At 32.5% G+C, this 21,589-nt stretch overlaps 3 protein-coding genes across 8 annotated transcripts; all 3 read left to right on the top strand.

The window, feature by feature from the left end:
- The first annotated feature begins 862 nt into the window (after positions 1 to 862).
- On the top strand, positions 863 to 5,260 carry LOC105114103 (S-adenosyl-L-methionine-dependent methyltransferases superfamily protein). Of its 6 annotated transcripts, none has more exons than XR_840068.1 (10): positions 867 to 1,079; positions 1,176 to 1,320; positions 1,482 to 1,572; positions 2,164 to 2,361; positions 2,488 to 2,726; positions 2,814 to 2,945; positions 3,178 to 3,245; positions 3,346 to 3,407; positions 3,977 to 4,542; positions 4,629 to 4,771. XR_840068.1 is itself a non-coding variant. In XM_011010524.1 (10 exons), the coding sequence occupies exons 1-9, from the start codon at positions 964 to 966 to the stop codon at positions 4,108 to 4,110; spliced, it is 1,185 nt and encodes a 394-aa protein (XP_011008826.1). In that variant the 5' UTR covers positions 867 to 963; the 3' UTR covers positions 4,111 to 4,146; positions 4,813 to 5,260. The 6 variants fall into 6 exon arrangements, 5 of the variants coding, with proteins under 5 accessions (XP_011008827.1, XP_011008826.1, XP_011008825.1 ...); XM_011010524.1 differs by lacking the exon at positions 4,629 to 4,771 and adding an exon at positions 4,813 to 5,260 and having other exon boundaries at positions 3,977 to 4,146; XM_011010523.1 differs by having other exon boundaries at positions 3,977 to 4,146; positions 4,433 to 4,769.
- Positions 5,261 to 7,387: 2,127 nt separating this feature from the next.
- Positions 7,388 to 11,541, top strand: LOC105114102 (oligopeptide transporter 7-like). The gene is made up of 6 exons (XM_011010519.1): positions 7,388 to 7,937; positions 8,029 to 8,623; positions 9,083 to 9,652; positions 9,988 to 10,243; positions 10,493 to 10,675; positions 10,851 to 11,541. The coding sequence occupies exons 1-6, from the start codon at positions 7,904 to 7,906 to the stop codon at positions 11,463 to 11,465; spliced, it is 2,253 nt and encodes a 750-aa protein (XP_011008821.1). The 5' UTR covers positions 7,388 to 7,903; the 3' UTR covers positions 11,466 to 11,541.
- A 4,875-nt stretch (positions 11,542 to 16,416) lies between these two features.
- On the top strand, positions 16,417 to 21,216 carry LOC105114101 (calmodulin-lysine N-methyltransferase-like). Its single transcript, XM_011010518.1, has 7 exons — positions 16,417 to 16,686; positions 16,801 to 16,969; positions 17,092 to 17,171; positions 17,715 to 17,775; positions 17,944 to 18,059; positions 19,195 to 19,327; positions 20,795 to 21,216. The coding sequence occupies exons 1-7, from the start codon at positions 16,599 to 16,601 to the stop codon at positions 21,072 to 21,074; spliced, it is 927 nt and encodes a 308-aa protein (XP_011008820.1). The 5' UTR covers positions 16,417 to 16,598; the 3' UTR covers positions 21,075 to 21,216.
- Positions 21,217 to 21,589: the final 373 nt, after the last annotated feature.

Raw genomic sequence — 21,589 nt, 5'->3', positions numbered from 1 at the left:
TTTTTTTTTCTATGTTTTTTCTTTCCTCCCTTTTTTGCCTTCTTTGTGTGCTCCTAATTATATTGTTATTTAAAAAAAAATTAAAAACTAAAATATCTTTAATTTAGATTTAAGTTTTAAATTACTTTATTTTTGAATTTTAATTTTAAATATTTTTTTATTTTTAGGTTTAAATTTTAAATTTTTAATAACTCTCCTAGTCCACCAAATTCTATTTTAGTTTTTTTTTTGTCATTTTGATTTCGCTAGCTAATATGTATTTTTTTAAATAATTTTTGTAAAAAATATTTTAGAAAAAAAGCAAAAATGAGTTATGAAACTTCTAATATATTTTTATTAGTCACGCAGTAGTTTTTAGATCTATCAAGTTAATTAGTTCAATTCAATATAAAAAATAATTTTTAAAAAATAATTTTTAAATTTAAAATAATTTATAATTTAAATTGCAAGTTTGTTAAGTTAAGATGTAATGTCTAATTTGATCTAATATATTTTTATCTTAATATTAAAAAAAAATTGTATTTTGAAATTTTTTTAAGAACAAATCATATGTTACTTCTCTTTCATGTTATTTTTTCATCCATCAAATTAATTATATTATATTAAAACGTTTAATTTAAAATCTAAACTAACTAAAAAATCATTTTTTTAAAAAAATTGACCGTTACATTATATTTAATAATAATATTAAAAAATTCTTCACTACCTGTTATTTTTACTTTCAATAAAATTTGTTCTGATATGCAGCGTAATTTTCCAAAAGAGAAGAAACATTTCCAGAATAGCGATCCCTTTTCTCGACGACGTGTCATTCACTTGGAAACCTATCATTTGTTATATCCAAAGGACTTCATTTTTACCTTGTCGTTTAAATTTAAGAGAGCGCATTATAAAAACCAGTAACCACAAACCATCCTCAACACTGACGAACCGCAGCAAAGCAAGCAAAAGCTTCTCTCGTCAATGGAAGAAGAAACATCAAAGCTACCGTTACCAGACGCTTTCCTTGACTTTCTACAAACAAATGGGATTGACCCATTAATTTATACAGCCATTGAATCCACCCCACGTTATATAAGGTAACTTTTCTACATTAAAGACTCAAGCTTTACTTCAGTTTTAACATGGTTTGTTTCATAGATGGTCTCTTTTCTTTCTTTCTTTTTGTTTTTAAGGTTGAAGCCTGGAAGTGAAGCTTATTTGGAAGAGATAGAAGCTGAAATTAAGTGTAGGCTTCAGAAAGTGAACTGGCTACCTGGGTTTTATTCACTTCCTCCTCATATTCAAATTGCTAACTCTAAGCCATATAAAGAAGGCAAGGTAATGTTTTAAAGATTTAGGTTTTTGGTCACTTCTTTTTTCTGAAGTATTGGCTTTGGTGGCTGTGTTTTTGGGCTGCTTTTTATAGTCTTGATTGCGGGTTTCTTGTGTTTGTTTTGGCGATGGTTGATTTTTTTTTTTTGGTTTTGGGATGATTTTAGATATACGGGATTGATGCTGCTTCCGGGGCTGCTGTTTTGGCTTTGGATATTTCAGTAGGAGATCATGTTCTAGACCTATGTTGTGCTCCTGGTGAGTAATGTTTGGTTACTTTTCTGGTGTATTAATATGGTTGCAAAGGTATTACACTGATCCAACCTGTAGCTGGAAGTGATCCTGCTTTGCAGAAATTTGAAAAACTTAATCTGATATAGAATCTTGCACAAGTGCTGAATGGGGTTTCTTTGTTTTTATGGGCATGCTTGGTTTTTCTACAAGAAAAAAAATAATAATACTTGTTGATTTGGGATTGTCCTGCTTGAGTGAAGATATCATGGTGCTTTAAGCTAGAAGCATAAAGTAGGTTTAGGATGGATATTGAGAGGAGTCAATGAGCATGAAATCACTAAATCTTAAAGGGCATAATTGCTTAGACTATTTGGGAGGCATCTAAACAGTATTACTGAACTAGTTTTTAGTTGAAAATAATTTTGTAAAATGTGTATCTCCTTGAGAAGGGAGAGTAGCATATTCAAGAAACAGAGGTAAATTTCTTTTAGTTTTGAATCTCTAAGTAGTTTAAAAAAAAAGAATTTGGATTATACTCCAGTTCTTTATTTATATCCAATTTTTTGATAATATGATGATTTCGTAACTTGTTTAATCATATATTCTTATGTTCAGGTGCTAAGCTTTGCATGATATCAGACCTTCTTGGTGATTCGGGTTCTGTAACTGGTGTTGATGTTGCTAGGCACCGGCTAGCAGCTTGTAGAACAATGCTACAAAAATATGTATTAGGTGATGCATGCCGACTTTTTGTTGCTGATGGAACAACATTTTCCCTCATGCCCGTGAGGGATCATTTGGATTCTATATCATGTAAGCAATTTGGGAAGTTGTAGAGACATCTAATTTTATCTTCCAATATGATCCTGCTTAAGCTTTGAACCCTGTTTAATTGTATAGCTTTTTTAATATGTTACTATTCTGTCTAGTATTTAACAGGTAAAATTGCATTGGAAGAAAAGAAAGACACTTTTAGGGAGTGGACTTCTAGGAGACCGTGGAAAGAAAGGAAAAGAGCAGCCAGAGCAAGGGAAAATGCTGCTTCAAGATTGGTTTCAGAAACTGATCATCCTGAACTTATTTTTTATGGGAAGGCTTCTGGGGTGGTTGGCCTTAGCAAAGATGAATTATATCAAACTGTGAGTAGCATTGAAGTTTCAAGCTCCGGCTATGACAAGGTCAATTTGTTTTGCCCAAAATCTTTGTTAGAGTTGTTAGATCTCAGTGAATCTTTGAATCTAATGATTGGTTGAAATTTCATTCAGGTCCTTGTTGATGCAGAATGTACCCATGATGGATCAATTAGACATATCCAAAAATTTGAGCATTGGGGATGGGAAACTCTAAATGGGCGTGTACTGAATGCAGAGAGATCTGATAACTTGACCACTCTTCAGGTGATTGACCTTTTGTTCCATTACTTATGGTAATGCACACTGCTTTTCTGAATGTTTAATGGAACATCCAATTCAGTTTCCCACATATTGGGGCTGAAGCTAGCACATTTAAGTTTTTCATGTGTTAAGAATGAAGCCTGCCTTTTATAATTGTTATGCAAAATCAATTCAAGAACTTTTAGACAATTCATTCTTTTCTTGAATGTTAATAAATAGGCACTTCCTTTTGCAGTTAAAACTTCTAATAAATGGTTTTAGGCTATTAAGAGTTGGGGGTTCATTGGTCTACAGCACTTGCAGGTATGTTTTCTAGAAAAATCCCTATGGCTTGCAAGAACATATGCATAAAGACACTCAAAATCAGTTTTCATTTTATCTAAATCAGCTACTTGATTTTCAGTTTGACAGTTTCCCAGAATGAAAATGTGGTCGAGTGGTTTCTCAAAGAATTTTCTTCTGCTGGTAAGGTTACTATGGTCCTCCGTGTAGTGAAGATCATGAGTTGTTTATTTTATTCATTTATTGATTTTGTTGTATTGTTTTGGAATTAAGACCATGCTGTGGTTCCATGATTTCATGAAGCACATTGGATTTATGTAGAGCCGTAGTATTGTGTTGCTAATAGAAATTTTGACAATCAATGTACCCCAAATGCCTTCCAAATTACCACCACTTTTCCTGGTTATTCAAGTCACATATCCCTGAATCTTCTTTTTGAGTGTAAGTTTTAAGTCTTAGTTGCTCATTGACTAGTTACTTTTGCTTAGGTAGATGCCCCAAGGATGCAGCCGTGTATGACAGTAAAATCCAATTTCATTGATGCTCTTTAATTTTGCTTGGCCATTCATAAACAAATATGGTTGTTTAATCTTTGTGAGAATTTTCTTTTGATTACCATCTAAAGCAATATCTTTTTTTTTTTTTTTTCTTATGGCAAGTCTTATCTTCTCAACTTTTTAATTGCAGTAGACAGGGATTGCTACGTTGATCTTTTATGTTTGCAGTATAATGATAGTTCCCTTATCTCACAGTGTTGCAGGAGATATATGTAGCCAAGGACTGGCCATGCAAGAGTGGACGGATACCCAAGACCTTGCGTTTTGATCCAGTGACATCAAAAACTAGTGGACTTTTTGTAGCGAAGTTCACAAAACTGGCTGTTTAGTCAAGAAAATGACCTGAAAATGCCAGTTAATTCAAGGTTAGTAGTTTCATGGTCAATGAATATGCTGTTTCTAGTTATACTGAGTTCTCTCTTGGTAAATCATTACCTTCAGTGGTACAAGGAAGAACTTTCAATTTGTTGTGATGCATAATTTAGTTTGATGTCATCTTTGGGAAAATACTGGTTTTCAGGCAAAATTCAATTACGAAACAAATTGGGCAAACAAATTGCGTAGTGAAGTATGTTATTAAGGGCCAAAAGTGGCAACATAATATTTATTTGGTGGTGGTTCATGCTGCTTAGTTACTTCTCCATCAAGTAGGCATGAGGAACCCCACAAGGCTGAACGTTCTTTGTCAAACGATTGGACCTTCTCCAGATTTAAATTAGATTGCACTGCTGAGACAAACAAAGAGTTGCACATTGTATAAGGTATTGTGTTTTGTAAATGAATTTAAAGATTAGTGTCGAGTTCATCCCCTTCAATCACTGTCTTTGTTGTTTCATCGGATTAACAGGATTTTCACAAGAACTGCCTCTTCTGTAATGCCCATCCACGGAATTTGTATAATTTTCCGTTTTTGCAAATATTAACAAAAGAAAACTAAATAGCTAAGCAATTGACAGTTTCAATTGCTCCCATGTAACTTGTTTTTTGATTGATTCTTCCACGTTTGTTTTATTCATGGTTGACCTTGACAGTTTGTTCCAGCGAGCTTTTTTGGGGTTTCTCGAGGAAACATCCCACCATTGGGATGGGACTTGATTTTGCGCGGAATTGTTTGGATTTTTAGTTTTCCGTGAGATTAAAACTAGAGGGACTGTAATGGATAACTAGAAAAAAAATGCAGCCCTTTAAGGGAAGAACAAAATTCAGTTGTGGAATCCAAGTACAGGGGAGAGAGAAAATGGAAGAAAAGAAAAGGGTGAAAAAAACTAGTCTCTAGAACTACACCGAAGCAGACTACTTGCCAGCATTAGATTTGTTTTAAAGCATGGAGGAAGCTGCATGGAACCATCCCATCGAGACGGTTTCTCCCGCATGCCGGCGTGTCTTTTCCATGCGCTAAACATATTTTCCATCTTCATTCAATTTAGTCCTTGATTTTATAATCATGTTTTAATCAAGTCTTGAATTTCATTACATTCCAACCTAAGGCCTTTTCTTTCGATTTAATTCTTGATTCTCTAATAGCCCTTTAATTTAGAGATGTGAACATCCTGATCATTTAGTCAAATAACTCTCAATGGAATAGATAATAACTTGAAAAAGCTAAAAATCAAGTTTTATAGAACTTTGATCCATAAATAATCCTGTATTTAAAAATTAAAAGTATTAAAAAAAACTTGGATTCAGATATAACCTTGTATTTATAAGAATTCTAAGTATGTGAATGAATAGAACTAGTTAATTTTCAATAAATGAGTGCACAATCTTTGTTCTTGTAAATAAAAATTATTTTGATACATATAAATAAAAAAAAAACTCCTATTTATTTTTCAATTTGTTGTTGATATTTGTAGCTAACAAAAAAATAATATAGTCTCTTTTGAGTTACAAGTTAATAACTCTAAACTAATAATCAAATTACATAAGTCTAATAATAAAATAAACCCTAAACAATGTCTAATGGGCAAGAAGAAATCTAAATTAAAAATAATTATTCAACATTAAATAAAAAAGATAATAAAAACAAAGTTTTCATACTAAGAATTCTTTATGTAACCTGAATCTCTAATTTTTGTACCTTCTTGTATATTTTTATTTATGACTTCAAACATTTTGTTATTTCTCATTTGGATTAATTACTAGGCATACTATATATGGTTTGAAAACTTGAGATATCTAGTTTTCAAACCAACATAAATCACAAATAAATTCCACCTTTAGTCCTAAATATATCCCAAACAATAAACAAAGGTCTTGTCTGGAAAATTTTAAAGAATTTGTCTGGTAAGTTCGACCGTATGAAATAATATGTTCCCAAACTCTATTTGATTTGCAAATTTTTCAAAATATAGTTCTATGTGTTTAGTATCTTCCTATAAAATTTTAACTTATTATAATATACAGTATGAGAGATATATTTGATTTCACAAAACTAGTTAGTAATATTTTAAGGTTAAATTCGGATATAACTTGGTTTGTACCATTTAGGTTAGAATTTCATCCATTCTAAGCCCAGTGATGTTCCCAATCGGGAAGAGAATAAATGAGGGGGAAAGAAAGAGATAGCTAGCTAATTGGGTTAGCGCATTGTGGTTTTGTGCATAACCCAATTGGGCATTTAACCCAACTTGACCCAAGGTGATAATATGTTGTCTTTAAAATGTTTTTTTTTTTTAAGATATCATCATGTTTTTTTTTTTTTATTTAAGTCGATTTATGTTTTTATCGATCATCACAGAAACTCTTACAAGGTTTAAGAAGCTTAGGTTAGACAAATAATTAGATTGAAAGGTTTTAAAATTAATTATTTAGACCAAATTTAATGGCATTATAAAAAAATTTCATGCAATTTTCCCATTTTTTAAATTAAAAAACAATTTTATTTATTTTATTTTTTAAAAAAATAGATTGGACAACATGGTCTTATGGATTTTTTTCATATCAAGGTTTCGGAAGAAAGTTATTTGACTTCTCGAACATGTATGAACAAAGAGTTTATATTTTACCTTTGTATTTCCTCTAAATAGAAATATCATTAATAGGTTTTTGGAACTCTTGGAATTGAATTTAATTAAAATTCAAAGTTTAAATTAATTTATGTGTTTGGAATTCTTTTAAAAGATATTGATTTAAATTCCAAATAGAATTCAAATCTTAAAAGAAGAAAAAAGAAAATTAGAAGAAAACCCTAAAATGTTTTTTTTTTAAATAAAAAATTCTGAATTATAAGCGAAATAATAAAAATTGCTAATTTAATTTAATTTCACAAATATTCTAAACATAATTTAATTTAATTTTTAGTTAAGTATTTCAATAAAAAAAATAAGAATGATATCTACTGAATTGGAATTGAATTAAAAAAATATATCTAGTCTCGAAATCAATGGACTGATCCCACACACAAGTGCCATCTCAAGACTGTATTTTGTTAATTTTCTTCCGATTGTTTTCCTTGAACATGAAGATCATTAGGAAATGTATGCGGTCTGAAATCAACCCAGATACGTGGTCACTGTCCACCAGGCACCGCCACGTGGTTACATATTTTATTTCAACTTGTCAGCAAATTAAAAACATCACTGCTGATGCTCTTGAAAGATGCTTTAAAAATAAAAAATTGGAATCCATTGTCATTTAAAAATAGAAAATAGAAAATTGGAATCCATTATCATCATCTTCAAGCTCTTTCATAGAATTTAAGGGATATTTTACTGGCTTTTCAAGTCTGAAAATGCAGCCCACGTAATGCGTGAGAAGAAAATATAGAGAGCTCAACACGAAATCTAACCTGGCAGCAGAGAAGGTTAGAAGCTTGTGTTGACTTTTCAAGTCTATAAACTAAAACTAAGGGCTTTTTCCACAGAATTGCGAGTGCTTAATATTTATCAATACTGATCTCTTGGTTCAGCCGTGGTGATTTCGATCTTTTTATTCAGTATTTAAGTTTAATTCTTGTCTTAGATGGGGTTAGTGTCATCTCTAGTCAGACATAGATGCTGTGGACTCCCTAAAATAATGAGTCCAGTCCTTCAGTGATCACTCCGAGCTCCATGTAAGATCTAGATTTCTTGTAATTTCATAGCTGTTGGATATAAGAACAGAAAACTAATAAGAGTGGAGGAGATGACTGGTACCGAAGAAATCACAACTCCTCTAAGTAAGACCCTCACTCTCTCTTATTGTTCCTTTTCCTTCATATGTTCCCTCAATTTCTCTCTAACTTTCCCTCTCTCGAAACACCCCAACAGTTCATCAACACAACAAGCAGACCTCTTCCAGTGTTGCCAATTCCTCCTCCACTTCAGCGGACTCCGAGGAGAACTCTCCAATCGTGCAAGTTGCACTTACTGTACCAACAACAGGTGATCCTACTCTCCCTGCTGTCACCTTTCGCACATGGACACTTGGCTCTCTCGCCTGCATCCTCCTCTCCTTCCTCAACCAGTTCTTCTGGTACCGCCGCGAACCACTCTCCATCACCTCCATCTGTGCACAGATCGCAGTGGTCCCTCTTGGCCACCTCATGGCTTCCACCATAACCAATAAAACATTCTTCATGGGAAAAAAATGGGAGTTCACGTTAAACCCCGGACCGTTTAATGTGAAGGAGCATGTGTTGATCACCATATTTGCTAATTCGGGTGCTGGAAATGTTTATGCCATTCACATTGTTAGTGCTGTCAAGTTATTTTACAAGAAGGAGTTGACGTTTTTTGTGGCGTTGCTAGTAGTCATAACGACGCAGATGCTGGGGTTCGGATGGGCTGGTTTGTTTAGAAGGTACTTGGTAGAGCCTGCTTCTATGTGGTGGCCGCAGAATCTTGTTCAAGTTTCCCTCTTCAGGTATGCATTTTGATTGGTTTTGATAAATGTTAGCATTAAATTAGTTCTGTTTCATTTTGACAGTGTGTGCATGTTTAAGAATATAAAAAATATGAGAAAATTTGTGGTAAGAAAACTTGGAAACTGCAGTGATCAATCCCCTATTGCGTTGCTGCTGATATTCACATGCTGCTGCATTTCTATAACTGACTGCAAAATTCTAGTCATTAACAGTCTGCAATGAACTAACATTTTAATTGATTGCACATTCTAGTAAAGTAAGCCTATCATCTAATTTCTCTCCATTTAGTGTAACTGAACCAAGCTAATTACGTGATACCTGAAATGAAACTGCGCTTCTACAAGTTGAGCGTGTGAATTTCTTCTAGACCTTATTGCCTTGGTTTGCTACCAAAATAGCAACTCTTTAAGTTCTACTGCTTAAATATACTGTTTGTATCTACTAACATGAAATTGCAGGGCATTACATGAGAAAGAGGAAAGGCATAAAGATGGATTAACAAGGAATCAGTTCTTCATCATTGCCTTCATTTGCAGCTTCGCCTATTATGCATTTCCGGGCTATCTTTTCCCCAAGTTAACCTCTATATCATGGCTTTGTTGGATATTCCCTTCTTCCCTCCTAGCTCATCAGCTAGGATCAGGACTCCATGGTCTTGGGATTGGTGCCTTTGGATTTGATTGGGCCACCATATCCTCTTACCTTGGGAGTCCCCTAGCCAGTCCATGGTTTGCAACTGCCAATGTTGCTGCCGGTTTTGTGCTTCTTATGTACGTTATTGCTCCAATTGCATATTGGCTCAATATTTACGAGGCCAAGAACTTTCCCATATTCTCAGATGGCCTGTTCACCTCTACTGGCCAGAGTTACAATATCTCAGCTATCATAGACCCAAAATTCCATATTGACTTGGATGCATATGACCGTCAAGGCCCTCTCTACCTCAGCACTATCTTCGCTATGATTTATGGTCTTAATTTTGCCTGCCTGACAGCCACCGTAGTTCATGTTTTCCTCTTCCATGGGAGGTAAGTCATGTATATTCATGTCAAATTGCTGCAATCAGAAGCTTGGATGCCTTCTGTTTATTTTGATATGCATATATTTGTTAAGCTAAGATGTAGTTGCCAGTTCATGGTTATACTCGAGCAAATTGTGAACCCCCTTTTGTTATGTTAAACCACATATAAACTCTTGTATTTTCTTTGCTTTCCAACTATCCTCTAGTATCAAACCATAACTAGAATCAAGATAGGGCAATTAGAGGCAGGTTTTGCTCTGCAACTGATATCTTGCATTGCATATTGATATCTATATCATGTTCTTTTAAGTTGAACTCACATTTTTTTTTTCGAGGATGCAGAGATATATGGCAGCTAAGCAAGTCTGCTTTCAGATACAAGAAAATGGATGTGCATACAAAGCTAATGAGGAAATATAATCAAGTCCCTGAATGGTGGTTCTTGTGCATCCTTTTCCTAAACATAGCAGCAACCATATTTACATGTGAGTACTACAATGAGCAACTCCAATTACCATGGTGGGGTGTCTTGCTAGCCTGTGGTATTGCCGTATTTTTCACCCTTCCTGTTGGAGTGATCACTGCTACAACAAATAAGGTACCCTAGTACGTTAATTTTCTGATCAACTCTTTCTTCTGTAATTATGTGAAATATGTTGTAGACGTGGGGGTGCCTCTACATTCTGCCATGTTTCCGCTGTCATCATTTTCAGCTTAAAATTTCTTAGATAAGAAATCCTTTAAGAGCTTCCAATAAGTATAGACAAGTTTAATTCCAATGGCACAATGCTTTCAGCATTTGTTTGAGCTTCTTGTTTTGTAACATGATGTTTTCTTTTGCAAGCAGACACCAGGCCTCAATGTGATAACAGAATATGTCATTGGCTACATGTACCCAGGATTTCCCGTTGCTAACATATGCTTTAAAGTGTACGGATACATTAGCATGAAACAAGGCATCACCTTCTTGGAAGATTTCAAGCTTGGTCATTACATGAAGATTCCTCCGAGAGCCATGTTCATGGCACAGGTTAGCTCCACTTATGTTCCTCTTCCCCATATAACATTAGCAAAAGGAAATTGCTCATCTTCATGTTTTTTTTATTCATTGAGTTTCTTGCATGCATATATGATTTTCAAATTCGCTAATTATACCCATCTATGGTCCTTGCTGCTTTTAATGAGATGATTTTTGTTTTATCCAGGTGGTTGGTACTATAATATCTGCGTTGGTACATCTAGGAACTGCATGGTGGCTGATGGAAACCATCCCAAATATATGTGATCGTGAATTGCTTTCACCAGGAAGCCCATGGACTTGCCCAGGCGACCATTTGTTCTATGATGCATCTGTGATCTGGGGTCTTATTGGCCCTCGCAGAGTTTTTGGAGATCTTGGTCGTTATTCAGCCACCAACTGGTTTTTCTTAGGCGGGGCAATAGCTCCTATCCTAGTTTGGCTGGCACACAAGGCCTTCCCTAACAAGGATTGGATTGGACTTATCTCCATACCAGTACTCTTAAGTGCTACACTCAACTTGCTGCCAGCTACCGCCGTGAACTACACTACGTGGGTTGTAGTCGGATTCGCTTCAGGCTTTATTGCTTATAGGTACTATCGCGACTGGTGGAGCCGCCATAATTATGTGCTGTCAGGGGCGTTGGATGCTGGATTGGCCTTCATGGCTGTATTGCTTTACTTGTCCTTGGGGATGTGGCATGTTAGCCTCGAATGGTGGGGGAGCGAGGCGGAAGGATGCCCGTTAGCTTCTTGCCCAACAGCACCGGGGGTCACTGTTAAAGGTTGCCCAACTTTTTAACGAGAAGTTTAAAAGAAAGAAGCGTGAAGCAGTGGTCTGCATGCTTTCAAGCACAGCAAGCTTGCAGAATAAATTATATATAAGGCATCAAGGTTTTTCACTAGCAAATGCTTTTTGGAATTCAAACTCTAAAAGCCAAAAAAAAACTAGATTTAATTGTATTTGTGTATTATTTGAATACTAATATTTGTTGAAAAAAATATGATTTCAAGAAAAGTCATTAAAAATAAGAAACAAGAATCACATTTATTATACTCTTAACTTTAACTATAAATAGAAAGGTTGTTAAAAAAAAACAATTTTTATTTTGATATATATAATTATTATATAGAAAATAAACATGCTCTACAACGGAAGGATTTGAACCTCGAAAGGGAGGACCGTTTGAAGAATTGACTTGCATGAACTTTAATAATTTTTTTTTTTGTAATTGTCGATCTTTTATCTCCCTTTGATTAAGTATTTTTATGGTGAATTGATATTCAATTGCTTATAATTTGTTAATAAAAAAAAACAAAAAAAACATAAGAGATCAAAATGAATAAAAAGATAGAGGTTTTAAATTGGAGTACAAAAATTTCTTTCATCCTTGTACTTTTCTAATCATCACTTTTCAAAACCTTAATGTTTTTTAATTTTGATTTTAATTTGAAATTTTTTTATTTTTAATTCATGATTTGAGAGATAAAAGAGAAAGTCACTAAATTTAATGATAGAGAAAAATAGTCATTGACATTAATTTTAGCCACGAAAAGATCATTCTCGATATTAATGAATTTTATTGGTGAGGGGAATTTCAATAAGGTATTTATTAGCATTTTCATTGTCTAAAATGACATATCTGAGCTCAAGAAATTTAAATTCAATTGATTTTTTTATATTAATTTTAGGGTTATTTAAAGTTATAAATGAGTTTATAAAGATTTCAATGATATTTTCTAAGTATTTGGAAATCATAATATAGTTGAACATAATAGTTTTTACCACAAAATATCCATGGTCTAATTTTTTTGTTTATAAAATAGTTGTTGAAAACTAGACTAATAGATAACAATTCATATATAATATTATATTTTAAAAAATACATGAGGGCAAACATTCACCCTCTGATATTAAAAAAATATTAAGAGGATTGACATGTCTATGCATGTATGACCTATATTGTTTACTTATTATTTTGTTGTTATTTGGTGTTTTTTTGATGTATTTTACACATTGATTAATGAAAATAAATTGCATAAAAATAATTTAATTTTTTTATTGAAAACTATTAGAATTAATTTTTTATGAAATCATAGCATTTTTTTTTAATTAGATTGAAAAAAAATTATGTTGATCTTTATTTTCTCAATCCAACGTGCTTGTCAAAAATTTTCTTCCTTTAAAGAATTTTTTTATCAATAAAAAATAAAGTAATCTCATATACATGGTTGTCATGACTAAATAGAGAATAATATCAAAGATAAAAAGTTATTAATCAAGTGGGTTTTATTACCACAGTTGATGTTTGATAGGTTAACTTGAGTTTTTTTTTTAATTTAATATTTTGATTTATAATTTCTTTCTTTAACATTAGATTGACTGAGAATTAAAAATTTGTTTTTAATTTTTTTATAGGATAATCATAGTCTCATGATCCAAATTGCAAGTTTGGTTGGTTAACCTAAGCTAACACATGTCAATCTAATATATTATTATCTTAATATGTCGTCATCTTAAATTTAAAAAAATATATTGTCCAATATGCATCCTATTTTGAATTCATAATTAAAAATCAATGTCACTGTCTTAATATATATATATAATAGATGTTGTTTTGAATTTGTTTTAGTCAAGTCATATTTTTTATCAATTTTTTAAGTCTCTTTTAAACCTAACAAGTGGATTGGATCTTACCAGGTCAATTTTCTCATGATTTCTTTGTAAACTTAGGTTATGAATGAATTCAATTTAAAAGATTTTAAGGATGACTAGCTAAGTCAGGTTTCATGGAACTTTCAAGAAGTGCCCTTTAACAATGTGTATGCATTGTATTATTCCTTAAGTTTTTAAATACATCCAAATTAAATTATTAGGGTTTTTTTTTATTTAATTTAGAGATCATTTTTAAGAATTGTTTTTTTCTAAAAGACATGATTGAATGCCTAAATAGGTTTCGTATATTTAAAAAATAATTAATGTAACTTGTAATATAGTAGAAGCCACCTATCTAGTAATATAATTAATTTGATTGTATTTTTTTATGTAACTTGTAGTAAATGTGCTTCTTTGGTTATCATTATTAATAGTAATTCTTTTATATTGTATTACGCTTCAGCTGAAAATAGAAAACAAAATTATCTCTCTTTCTCTCAATGATAATCAAAGACGAAATGGAGGGATGCACTGCAAATCTAGATAAAAAGTAGTAAATTTGAGCTAAAATTGCCGAATTAGCAGTTGATTATGATACAAGAGTCTTTTCATAAAAATATATATTTTCCTTAATTAATTTTTATGTTCTTTTATTTTGATTTTTTGACTTGAAGAAAATAGTTTTCCTAGTGTTTTTCTTTTCTTTTCAATATCATTAGAGGTTTTTTTTTCTATATAAAAAGTTATAATAGTTTTTTAGTAATGCTAATTGTGATGAATAAAAATAAAACATTTTTATAGTTTTGACTTGTAACAAATTTTTTATCCTTCATTTCTATATCCAATAATTATTGGTAATTTTAGTTAGAGGTATTAAAGTACATGTATCATATCTCAATGATTCTTGATGGTTGATTATTGTATTTTGTTTATTAACCATAGTTAAAAGAGATTACAAGACTGAACATGCTTGTGTTGGAGGGGATGAAAGTTTCCCTTTAAACAAAAGATACCCTGGAACTAGTGTATTGTTTTCATCTACGTTAATTGTTATTATCAAAAACCATAATTACAGGATCCATGGTGGGATGATTTGCATAAATATGTTGTATTAGAAATTCACAATGAGATGGTATGTACAGATAGGTGACAAGCATAAATTTGTTAGAGATCCATGATGGAATAATTATATATAAAATGATGTTTATGGTGTACAACGGTTTGTGACTGATGTCTAAATTAGAGGACGAGTTTTTTTTAAATTAAGAGACTAATGTAAGAGTTTTTTTTTTTAAATAAATATTTTTCTTGGTTAATTTTATATAACGGTTTGCGACTGATGTCTAATTAGAGGACGAGTTTTTTTTAAACCGAGAGACTAATGTAAGAGTTTTTTTAAAAAAATAAATATTTTTCTTGGTTAATTTTATGTTTTTATTTTTTTTATTATGTGATGTTTTTTTATTTTTTCCTATTTAAAAAAAATATTTTTTCTAGTTTATTTTTCTCATTCAATATTATTGGAATTTTATAGTGTTTTGTTTTTATATAAATTAATAGTTAAGTTTGTTCTAGGTTGTGTGAGTAAGTAATGGTGGTGCCAATAGTGTTGTCTAGGTTGTGGAGTGGTGGTTGTTTTTACCTGAACAATCAGTTTTATTGGTTGGTGGATGAAAAAGGGTTTGTTGTGGTTGGTAATAACAATAGATGAAGAGAAAAATGGACTGATGTTGGATGCTTGGTTTTTGGTTTGACTATTCGTGAGAGATTGTAGTAGAAAAAAATAACTAGATAATAGTTAATTGGTATTGGATCGGGTTATTGTCTCTATCATGAGTGTTCGAGGAATTATTAGTCTATGTTGGAACTTTTATTCATGGGAAGAATTGAAAATATCTACTTTGATACTAAAGCAGATGTTAAAAAAAAAGCTTTAAAAAAAATAAAAGATAGAAAAGAAAAAAGGAAAAGGAAGAAGAAGAAGCTTGAAAAAAAAAATATATGAAGAAAAGAGAAAGATGGAAGGGGAGAAGTAGAAATCCATATATTTTTTTTAATTCCTTATAAAATTAAGTATAAGGTAACATAATAATACATATAAATAGTGAAATCTTATATAACAAATAATTATACAAAATATCCACTAAAAATAAATAAAATCTAAAATAGAATAACATTAATCTAAATAATAAAACTCAAATAAATGTCTTAAGTCCAATAATAAACTTAAATATGATATCTTAACTAAAAAGTGATAGATTGGCTTGTGGATTCATTAACATATTTATTTTTGTTTCTCTCACTAATATTTCATGGATTTTTGTAACGTATTATTCTTGTCTAGTATTATAAGACTTATTTTAGAATGTTGTTTTTTTTTTTTTTCACTGTCCATTGTAGTTCTTGATTGCCTCATATTTCCCTTTATCACTTCACATCCATTATGTTATTTGCAGGAAATTTACGACACCAAGACCTCTATGGATTGCAGCTTCTCAAGTCCTAGTGACACAGGATTTGCCAGCACTGGTCTTGGCTACTGAGAACTATTTGATCTCAAGTATTATGACTTGTTATACAATCTTTCGTTTGGTTCCTTCCTCTTCTCTGGCATGCTTTCTGGTTATCTTTATGATGCTCAAGCTACTAGTATTCCTGCCGGTGGTGGCAATACTTGTATTGGCCCTTATTGTTATTTTCCTGTCTTTCAGATAATGGCTTTTACCTGTGTTGTGAGGCTTGGATTGGATGTGTAAATGGAAATTTGAATAAGGTATATCCCAAGATTTACATAGACAGTAGAAGTTGCTTAGGATTTTGTTCATCAAAAGCTTATTCGCTAATGACCTGAAATTAGAATAGCTGACTAATGCTGGTAGAGTTTGTTGTTTGCTACTGCTGTGTGCTCATATCATAGTTGTTGGTGTGAAGCATTTGATTTTTGTCTCTCTTTTGTTCATAAAAGAATCACAACTTTACAATCGTTTGAAAGAGATTTACTGATCAGTGTTCATTTCTATAACAAAAATATGCATTTCTATAACAAAAAGACTAAAGCTTATTCAAATATATAAATGGACACATTTTTTCATGTTTTTATGAGGACACATCGATTTTTATTAGAAATCTTAGATTGGAGAGATAGAGAAAGTCAAGATCACCAAATGATAAGTTAAAGTTGGAGTACTCAAATAAAACAACAAAATAAAATCTAAGGATTAGAAGAGTGAAATCCTGCAATAAAACCATGGAGCCATCTGGACTTGAAACGTGAATCAGATGGAAGCCAAAACAAATACGAAACCATCTTCTCTCAGATGGGCAATCTTACGCCAAGCCCTTCTTCGCAAAACTCGTGAAAGTCCCGGTACTTCCCTAATCTCTTCTAACACATCAACTATAACATAATTTTGGAACATCATTACTCATTTTGTAGAATGAATGTTACTTGGGCCGATGTCAAAAACCAATTATCTTGCAGATAATCAATCACCAAGTGCTATCAAGCGCATTTCAAGAAAAACCCATCAAGGATTTAACTTGATACCAGGCCAAGTGGTTGAAGATCATGTTAACGAAGAATCAAACTTTAGAGATGTTTGCATTTGCTACACTTTGCCCGTTGATGGAACTCCCAAAATTTTTGTCAGGTAAGTTATGTTGCTTTTTCTTTCAGTCATTTTATCGAGCAGGTAGTGTCATTTATGAGATTTAAATTGAAATCTGATATGGGTTTTTCGTGATTGATTTGCATGAGTGGGATTTTGTGCAGGCAAAGAGTAAATAATGGTGTTGATTTGAATGATTTTGAGGTTTCTGATAGGTACAATGTCGATAACACTGGCCTAGTGTGTAAGTTCTGCTTGTCATTCTTGAGTTTCTTGTATCAAGTTGTTTGCTTTATCTTGTTGTAAGAAAAAAGTATACAGGGCAACTGAGTACTTGAAAGAAAGATCTTATTTTGATGAACATTTTGGATATATCTAGTCAACAAATAGATAGCACTTTTTTTACCATTCCTTTGATTTTAAGATATGTATCTTATATGTGAAGCTCATCATTTATTCAGTTTTCGCAAGAATGTTGACTTAAGATTGTCTTAACCCAATCTTCAATTCATTCATTCATTTCTTATTTATATATATATATCTCAGCGAAGATAAATTTATCATTTATACAGATTCTGGAGGACCCTTTTGTAAGAACATGGTTGTATGATTAAATATGAATTCATAATGGCAGTTGGTATATGCACCACAATCATTAGTTGTTTAACGTGGTTTTTGATTGGAAGGAGTACTGAAACTTGAATGCTTCTGGGAAGAAACTTAAATGGTATAAACTTTAGATTGGTAATCTTTGTTGCTTTGATTATAATGTTGTTGTTATATACAGGTCAGTGGCCATCTGAAGATGTCCTTGCATATTTTTGCTTGTCACATGCGGACATGTTCAGGTTTGTGAATAGTTTTAACCATGTGCTTTTGGTGATTCTATTCACTCTTGAAAAATAATTAATCATCTGTAATTGTGTGTATTCTGGTTGTTTTGCTGGTGTTATTTAGAAATCTTCTTTGAATCTGCGCTGCTTATTTGATTTGTGCACACTCGTTTAATTTTTCAGGTCTAAAAGAGTTATTGAGCTTGGATCGGGATATGGCTTAGCTGGATTAGTTATTGCAGCAACAACTGAGGCATTGGAAGTTGTAATCTCAGATGGAAATCCATTAGTAGTAGATTGTATCCTTTTGATTAGCTAATTCTAGTTTTTAACATGTCTACAAATTAATGATTATCAATCGCATTTAAAAGCAAAATGAAGCTAAAGTTTTAACCCTTGAAGAATCTATCAGTATCAATTTCTCCTTGTGCATTTGCGATGCAAAGAAATATTATGATGTGCTGAGAAAAGTAAAGAATTTGTACTTAGAACTGCTCTGTTGGCAGATAAGACCTGCACTTCACAACATGCAAAACTAGGATAAATTGTTCAGTCAACTGTTTCTAGAGACCCTTTTCATTCAATGTCATGAACTGATAGTGATTCAGAGTTTTCTAGTTCCCAGACAATTGTTCTAATACATTGGGATAACTTGGTAAGACATAGTGTGAAAAGTTTAGATGTTTGAAACTTTTCTACGACATGGGCAGTGACTAGCTAGTGTCTGATTGGTATTATTCATTGTAGAAGAGTTATGAGAAGATTTTATCTCTACAATATTGAAAAAGTGATATGTCAATGGGAAGCATGCACCTAGATTGTGAGTTTGAAGTCTATTTGCATTCTCTCACTAGAACTTCAAGTTGCTTGTGGCTCATTATTCACTTGTTTAGAATTTCAGTTAATGTTAAGCTCTAAATTTCTCAAATTGCTAGTGATGGGCGGTTTTAAGGGTGACTCTGGTAATGAGAATATGAATCAGGTTGGAAGTCTTCAGCTTGTGCTATCCCTGCTTGCTTGCATCTTCCTTATGATTGGACATCACTGTAAACATCCTTCTTTGTTGGATAAACTTGTTTGCTTAGCTTCTGTCATCAAGATTCAAGATGTTTTACGTTGTTTTATGTTCTCTCATTTATAAAAGGAAGGATTATTCTTTATGATAACAATAGTATTTTAATTGAAGTTTAGATGTGGTCTGTTAGAGATATAATGTATTGATGCATTAGAGATATAATTTATTGATGCTCAAGTCATCGCATAGTCATATAACATGCTTAGCTCTGTGTTTGTGCTGGTGATTAGTTGTGCCAACGTAGAACTAAGTTTTTGTCAGTTTGCTGGGTTATGATTCAAAACTTATATGTTCACTTTGTAAGTGAATGCAGCATTGCTCCACTTTCTCTTTATCTTTTGTTTCCTTTTAACATCCAGATATTCAGCATAGCATAGATGCCAATTCCACAGCATTTGGTAATACAAAAGTGAAGGCTCTGACATTGCATTGGGATGAGGAAGTAACTTATAATATCTCCAACACTTTTGATGTCATAGTTGCCAGTGACTGGTAAGTCCTGTTTCTGTTAACTTTTTGTTTCAATAATCTATGCTGCATGGCTATCTTTCTGTTAGCTATAGTGAAGTATCACTAAGTATAGATCAATAGATGTTATACTTCATGTCCATCAAATTTGTTATAGAAGCAATATATTCCCGGGTACTTTGCACCTTGACAACACTAGAGTGGCAGTCATAAGATATCCCATATTGTGTGAATGCCTCAATTCACATCCTGTTATCCACCAGACTAGTCTTTTCTTTCCTATCAACAAAGTTATGCCTGATGCAATCTGATGTGGGCTTCTTGATTATATAGTCAACCAACCCCCAACGAAGTAGATAACAACCTGGAAACTGAAAATCAGATTTGATAGAACCTTGACCCAGAGGTAACCCTGTATCTAAGAACCAAAGGTATTGGAAAAAAACTTGAACTCAAAGTTAACCTTGTATCTAAAAACCCTAAGTATGTGAATAATATCTCAAAACCAGTTAATCTTTTGACAAGTCAATATATAATTTTTGTCCCTGCAAAGAAATGTTGTTTCGCCATAAAAAAAACTCATGTTTATTCTTCAACTTGCTACTGAAATTTGTAGCTAAAAAAAACATAATATAATTTCCTCTAACTAACTTTAATGGATCTCTTTTGGGTTGCAATGGGCCTAAACTAGTAATCAACTAATATAAATTCAATAATGAAATAAACCCTTAAAAAATGTTTAATGCTCCAAAACAAACCCAAATTAACTAAACTAGTAATCAACTAATATAAATCCAATAATGAAATAAACCTTTAAAAAATATTTAATGCTCCAAAACAAACCCAAATTAAAAGTCTTCATGCTCAAATTTCTCTATGTATCCTGAATCTCTAATTTTCGTACATTCTTGGTAGATTTCAATCATAATTTCAAACATGTTATTCTTTCTTGTCTAGATGAATTATTGGGCCTACCATAAATGGTTGAAAAGCCACATGGCTAGTTTCCAGCCCAACTTGAATCACAGCAAAATTCTACTTGTAGCTCTAGATATGTCTTAATTAGTATGTAAATGTCTAATTTGACAGATTTGATAAGATTTGTCTAGTAATTTCAACCATCTGAAATAATATGTCTATGAACTCCACTTGATCTGGAAATTTACTACAATATATTTTCATGTGTCTGGTATTTTTATATAAAATTTCAGCTCAATTTGATGCACAGTCAGTTTGAGAGGTATGTTGAAATTTAAATTTACAGCTAAATTTAAACCTGACTGGATTTGTGTCAAAATCTTGTCATTGACAATTTGTTATTGGTTGAGGCTGTGTAGATTCATAGGTTTCCTTCACTGGTCGGCAAAAGGTGCCTGCACCCAATTCTAAATGACAGATACATATATACATGCAATCGTACACTCGTGTTTTGTCCTTTCATGCTAAGCTTATCTTCCTGTATACTCAGTAAATGGATGTGCCATTTGACAGCACCTTTTTCAAGGAGTTCCACAATGCCCTTGCTTGTACCATCAAACTCTTGTTAAAAAATGTTGGGCGCTCAGAAGCAGTATTCTTCAGCCCTAAAAGAGGAGATTCATTGGACAAATTCCTAGAGAAAATTGAAGAAAATGGGCTGCAATTCTCTATAACAGAGAATTATGACTCTGAAGTTTGGAAGCGTCATCAAGGTTTCGTGGCTGGTGACGACACCTGGCCTAGCTATGAGAAGGATCACTGCTATCCATTAATGGTCAGAATTACATTATAAAATCTTGGAGCCATTTCTTTTTCATTCAAAACTTCGTAATTTTAGGCAAGGTTATTATTGCCCCGTTTATCTGTGGCATGCAGAAATTACCATGTAGAAAACACTTTTTTCTTGCTGAATGCAGTGTTCTATCTTACTATCATAGTGGGTCCGCAGGTCACGTTGGACTAACTGCTCTCTTGCTATTATTTCAAATCGGCGTAGGGTTTTGCCAATCTTTTTTTCATGAAAGCCACCATTATTCTTCAGGATCTGTTTTTGTATTTTCAGGTTAGGCATAGTTATTATGACCCTTCTTTAGTTTGCATACAAGCCGGTGCTGGCATCCCTACTTTCCCCTTGCCATTTTGAGACTGCTTGCTGGGGATCATTCGGCAATGATATTCTCTTTGGATGTGATCATTCTTTTCTCCTGTATTAATGATGCATCATTTAGTACAAACCCTTGCATCTTGAAGAGCACCGATGAAAAAGCATCACATCTGATGTTCTCTGAACGCGAAACTACAATGGCC

This window comes from Populus euphratica, unplaced genomic scaffold, assembly GCF_000495115.2.
Source record: "Populus euphratica unplaced genomic scaffold, PopEup_1.0 scaffold492.1, whole genome shotgun sequence".
Taxonomy (NCBI): Eukaryota; Viridiplantae; Streptophyta; class Magnoliopsida; order Malpighiales; family Salicaceae; genus Populus; species Populus euphratica.
The sequence above is the reverse complement of the archived record's forward strand: the minus strand, read 5'-3'. Positions and strand labels throughout refer to the sequence as shown.

Coding starts and splice junctions, on each gene's coding strand:
- LOC105114103 (XM_011010524.1), top strand. CDS start 964: ATGGAAGAAGAAACATCAAAGCTACCGTTACCAGACGCTTTCCTTGAC. Junction 1,080..1,175: donor TCCACCCCACGTTATATAAG/GTAACTTTTCTA, acceptor TTTGTTTTTAAG/GTTGAAGCCTGGAAGTGAAG. Junction 1,321..1,481: donor AGCCATATAAAGAAGGCAAG/GTAATGTTTTAA, acceptor GGATGATTTTAG/ATATACGGGATTGATGCTGC.
- LOC105114102 (XM_011010519.1), top strand. CDS start 7,904: ATGACTGGTACCGAAGAAATCACAACTCCTCTAA. Junction 7,938..8,028: donor AGAAATCACAACTCCTCTAA/GTAAGACCCTCA, acceptor ACACCCCAACAG/TTCATCAACACAACAAGCAG. Junction 10,676..10,850: donor GAGCCATGTTCATGGCACAG/GTTAGCTCCACT, acceptor TGTTTTATCCAG/GTGGTTGGTACTATAATATC.
- LOC105114101 (XM_011010518.1), top strand. CDS start 16,599: ATGGAAGCCAAAACAAATACGAAACCATCTTCTCTCAGATGGGCAATC. Junction 16,970..17,091: donor ACTCCCAAAATTTTTGTCAG/GTAAGTTATGTT, acceptor GATTTTGTGCAG/GCAAAGAGTAAATAATGGTG. Junction 17,776..17,943: donor TCACATGCGGACATGTTCAG/GTTTGTGAATAG, acceptor TTAATTTTTCAG/GTCTAAAAGAGTTATTGAGC.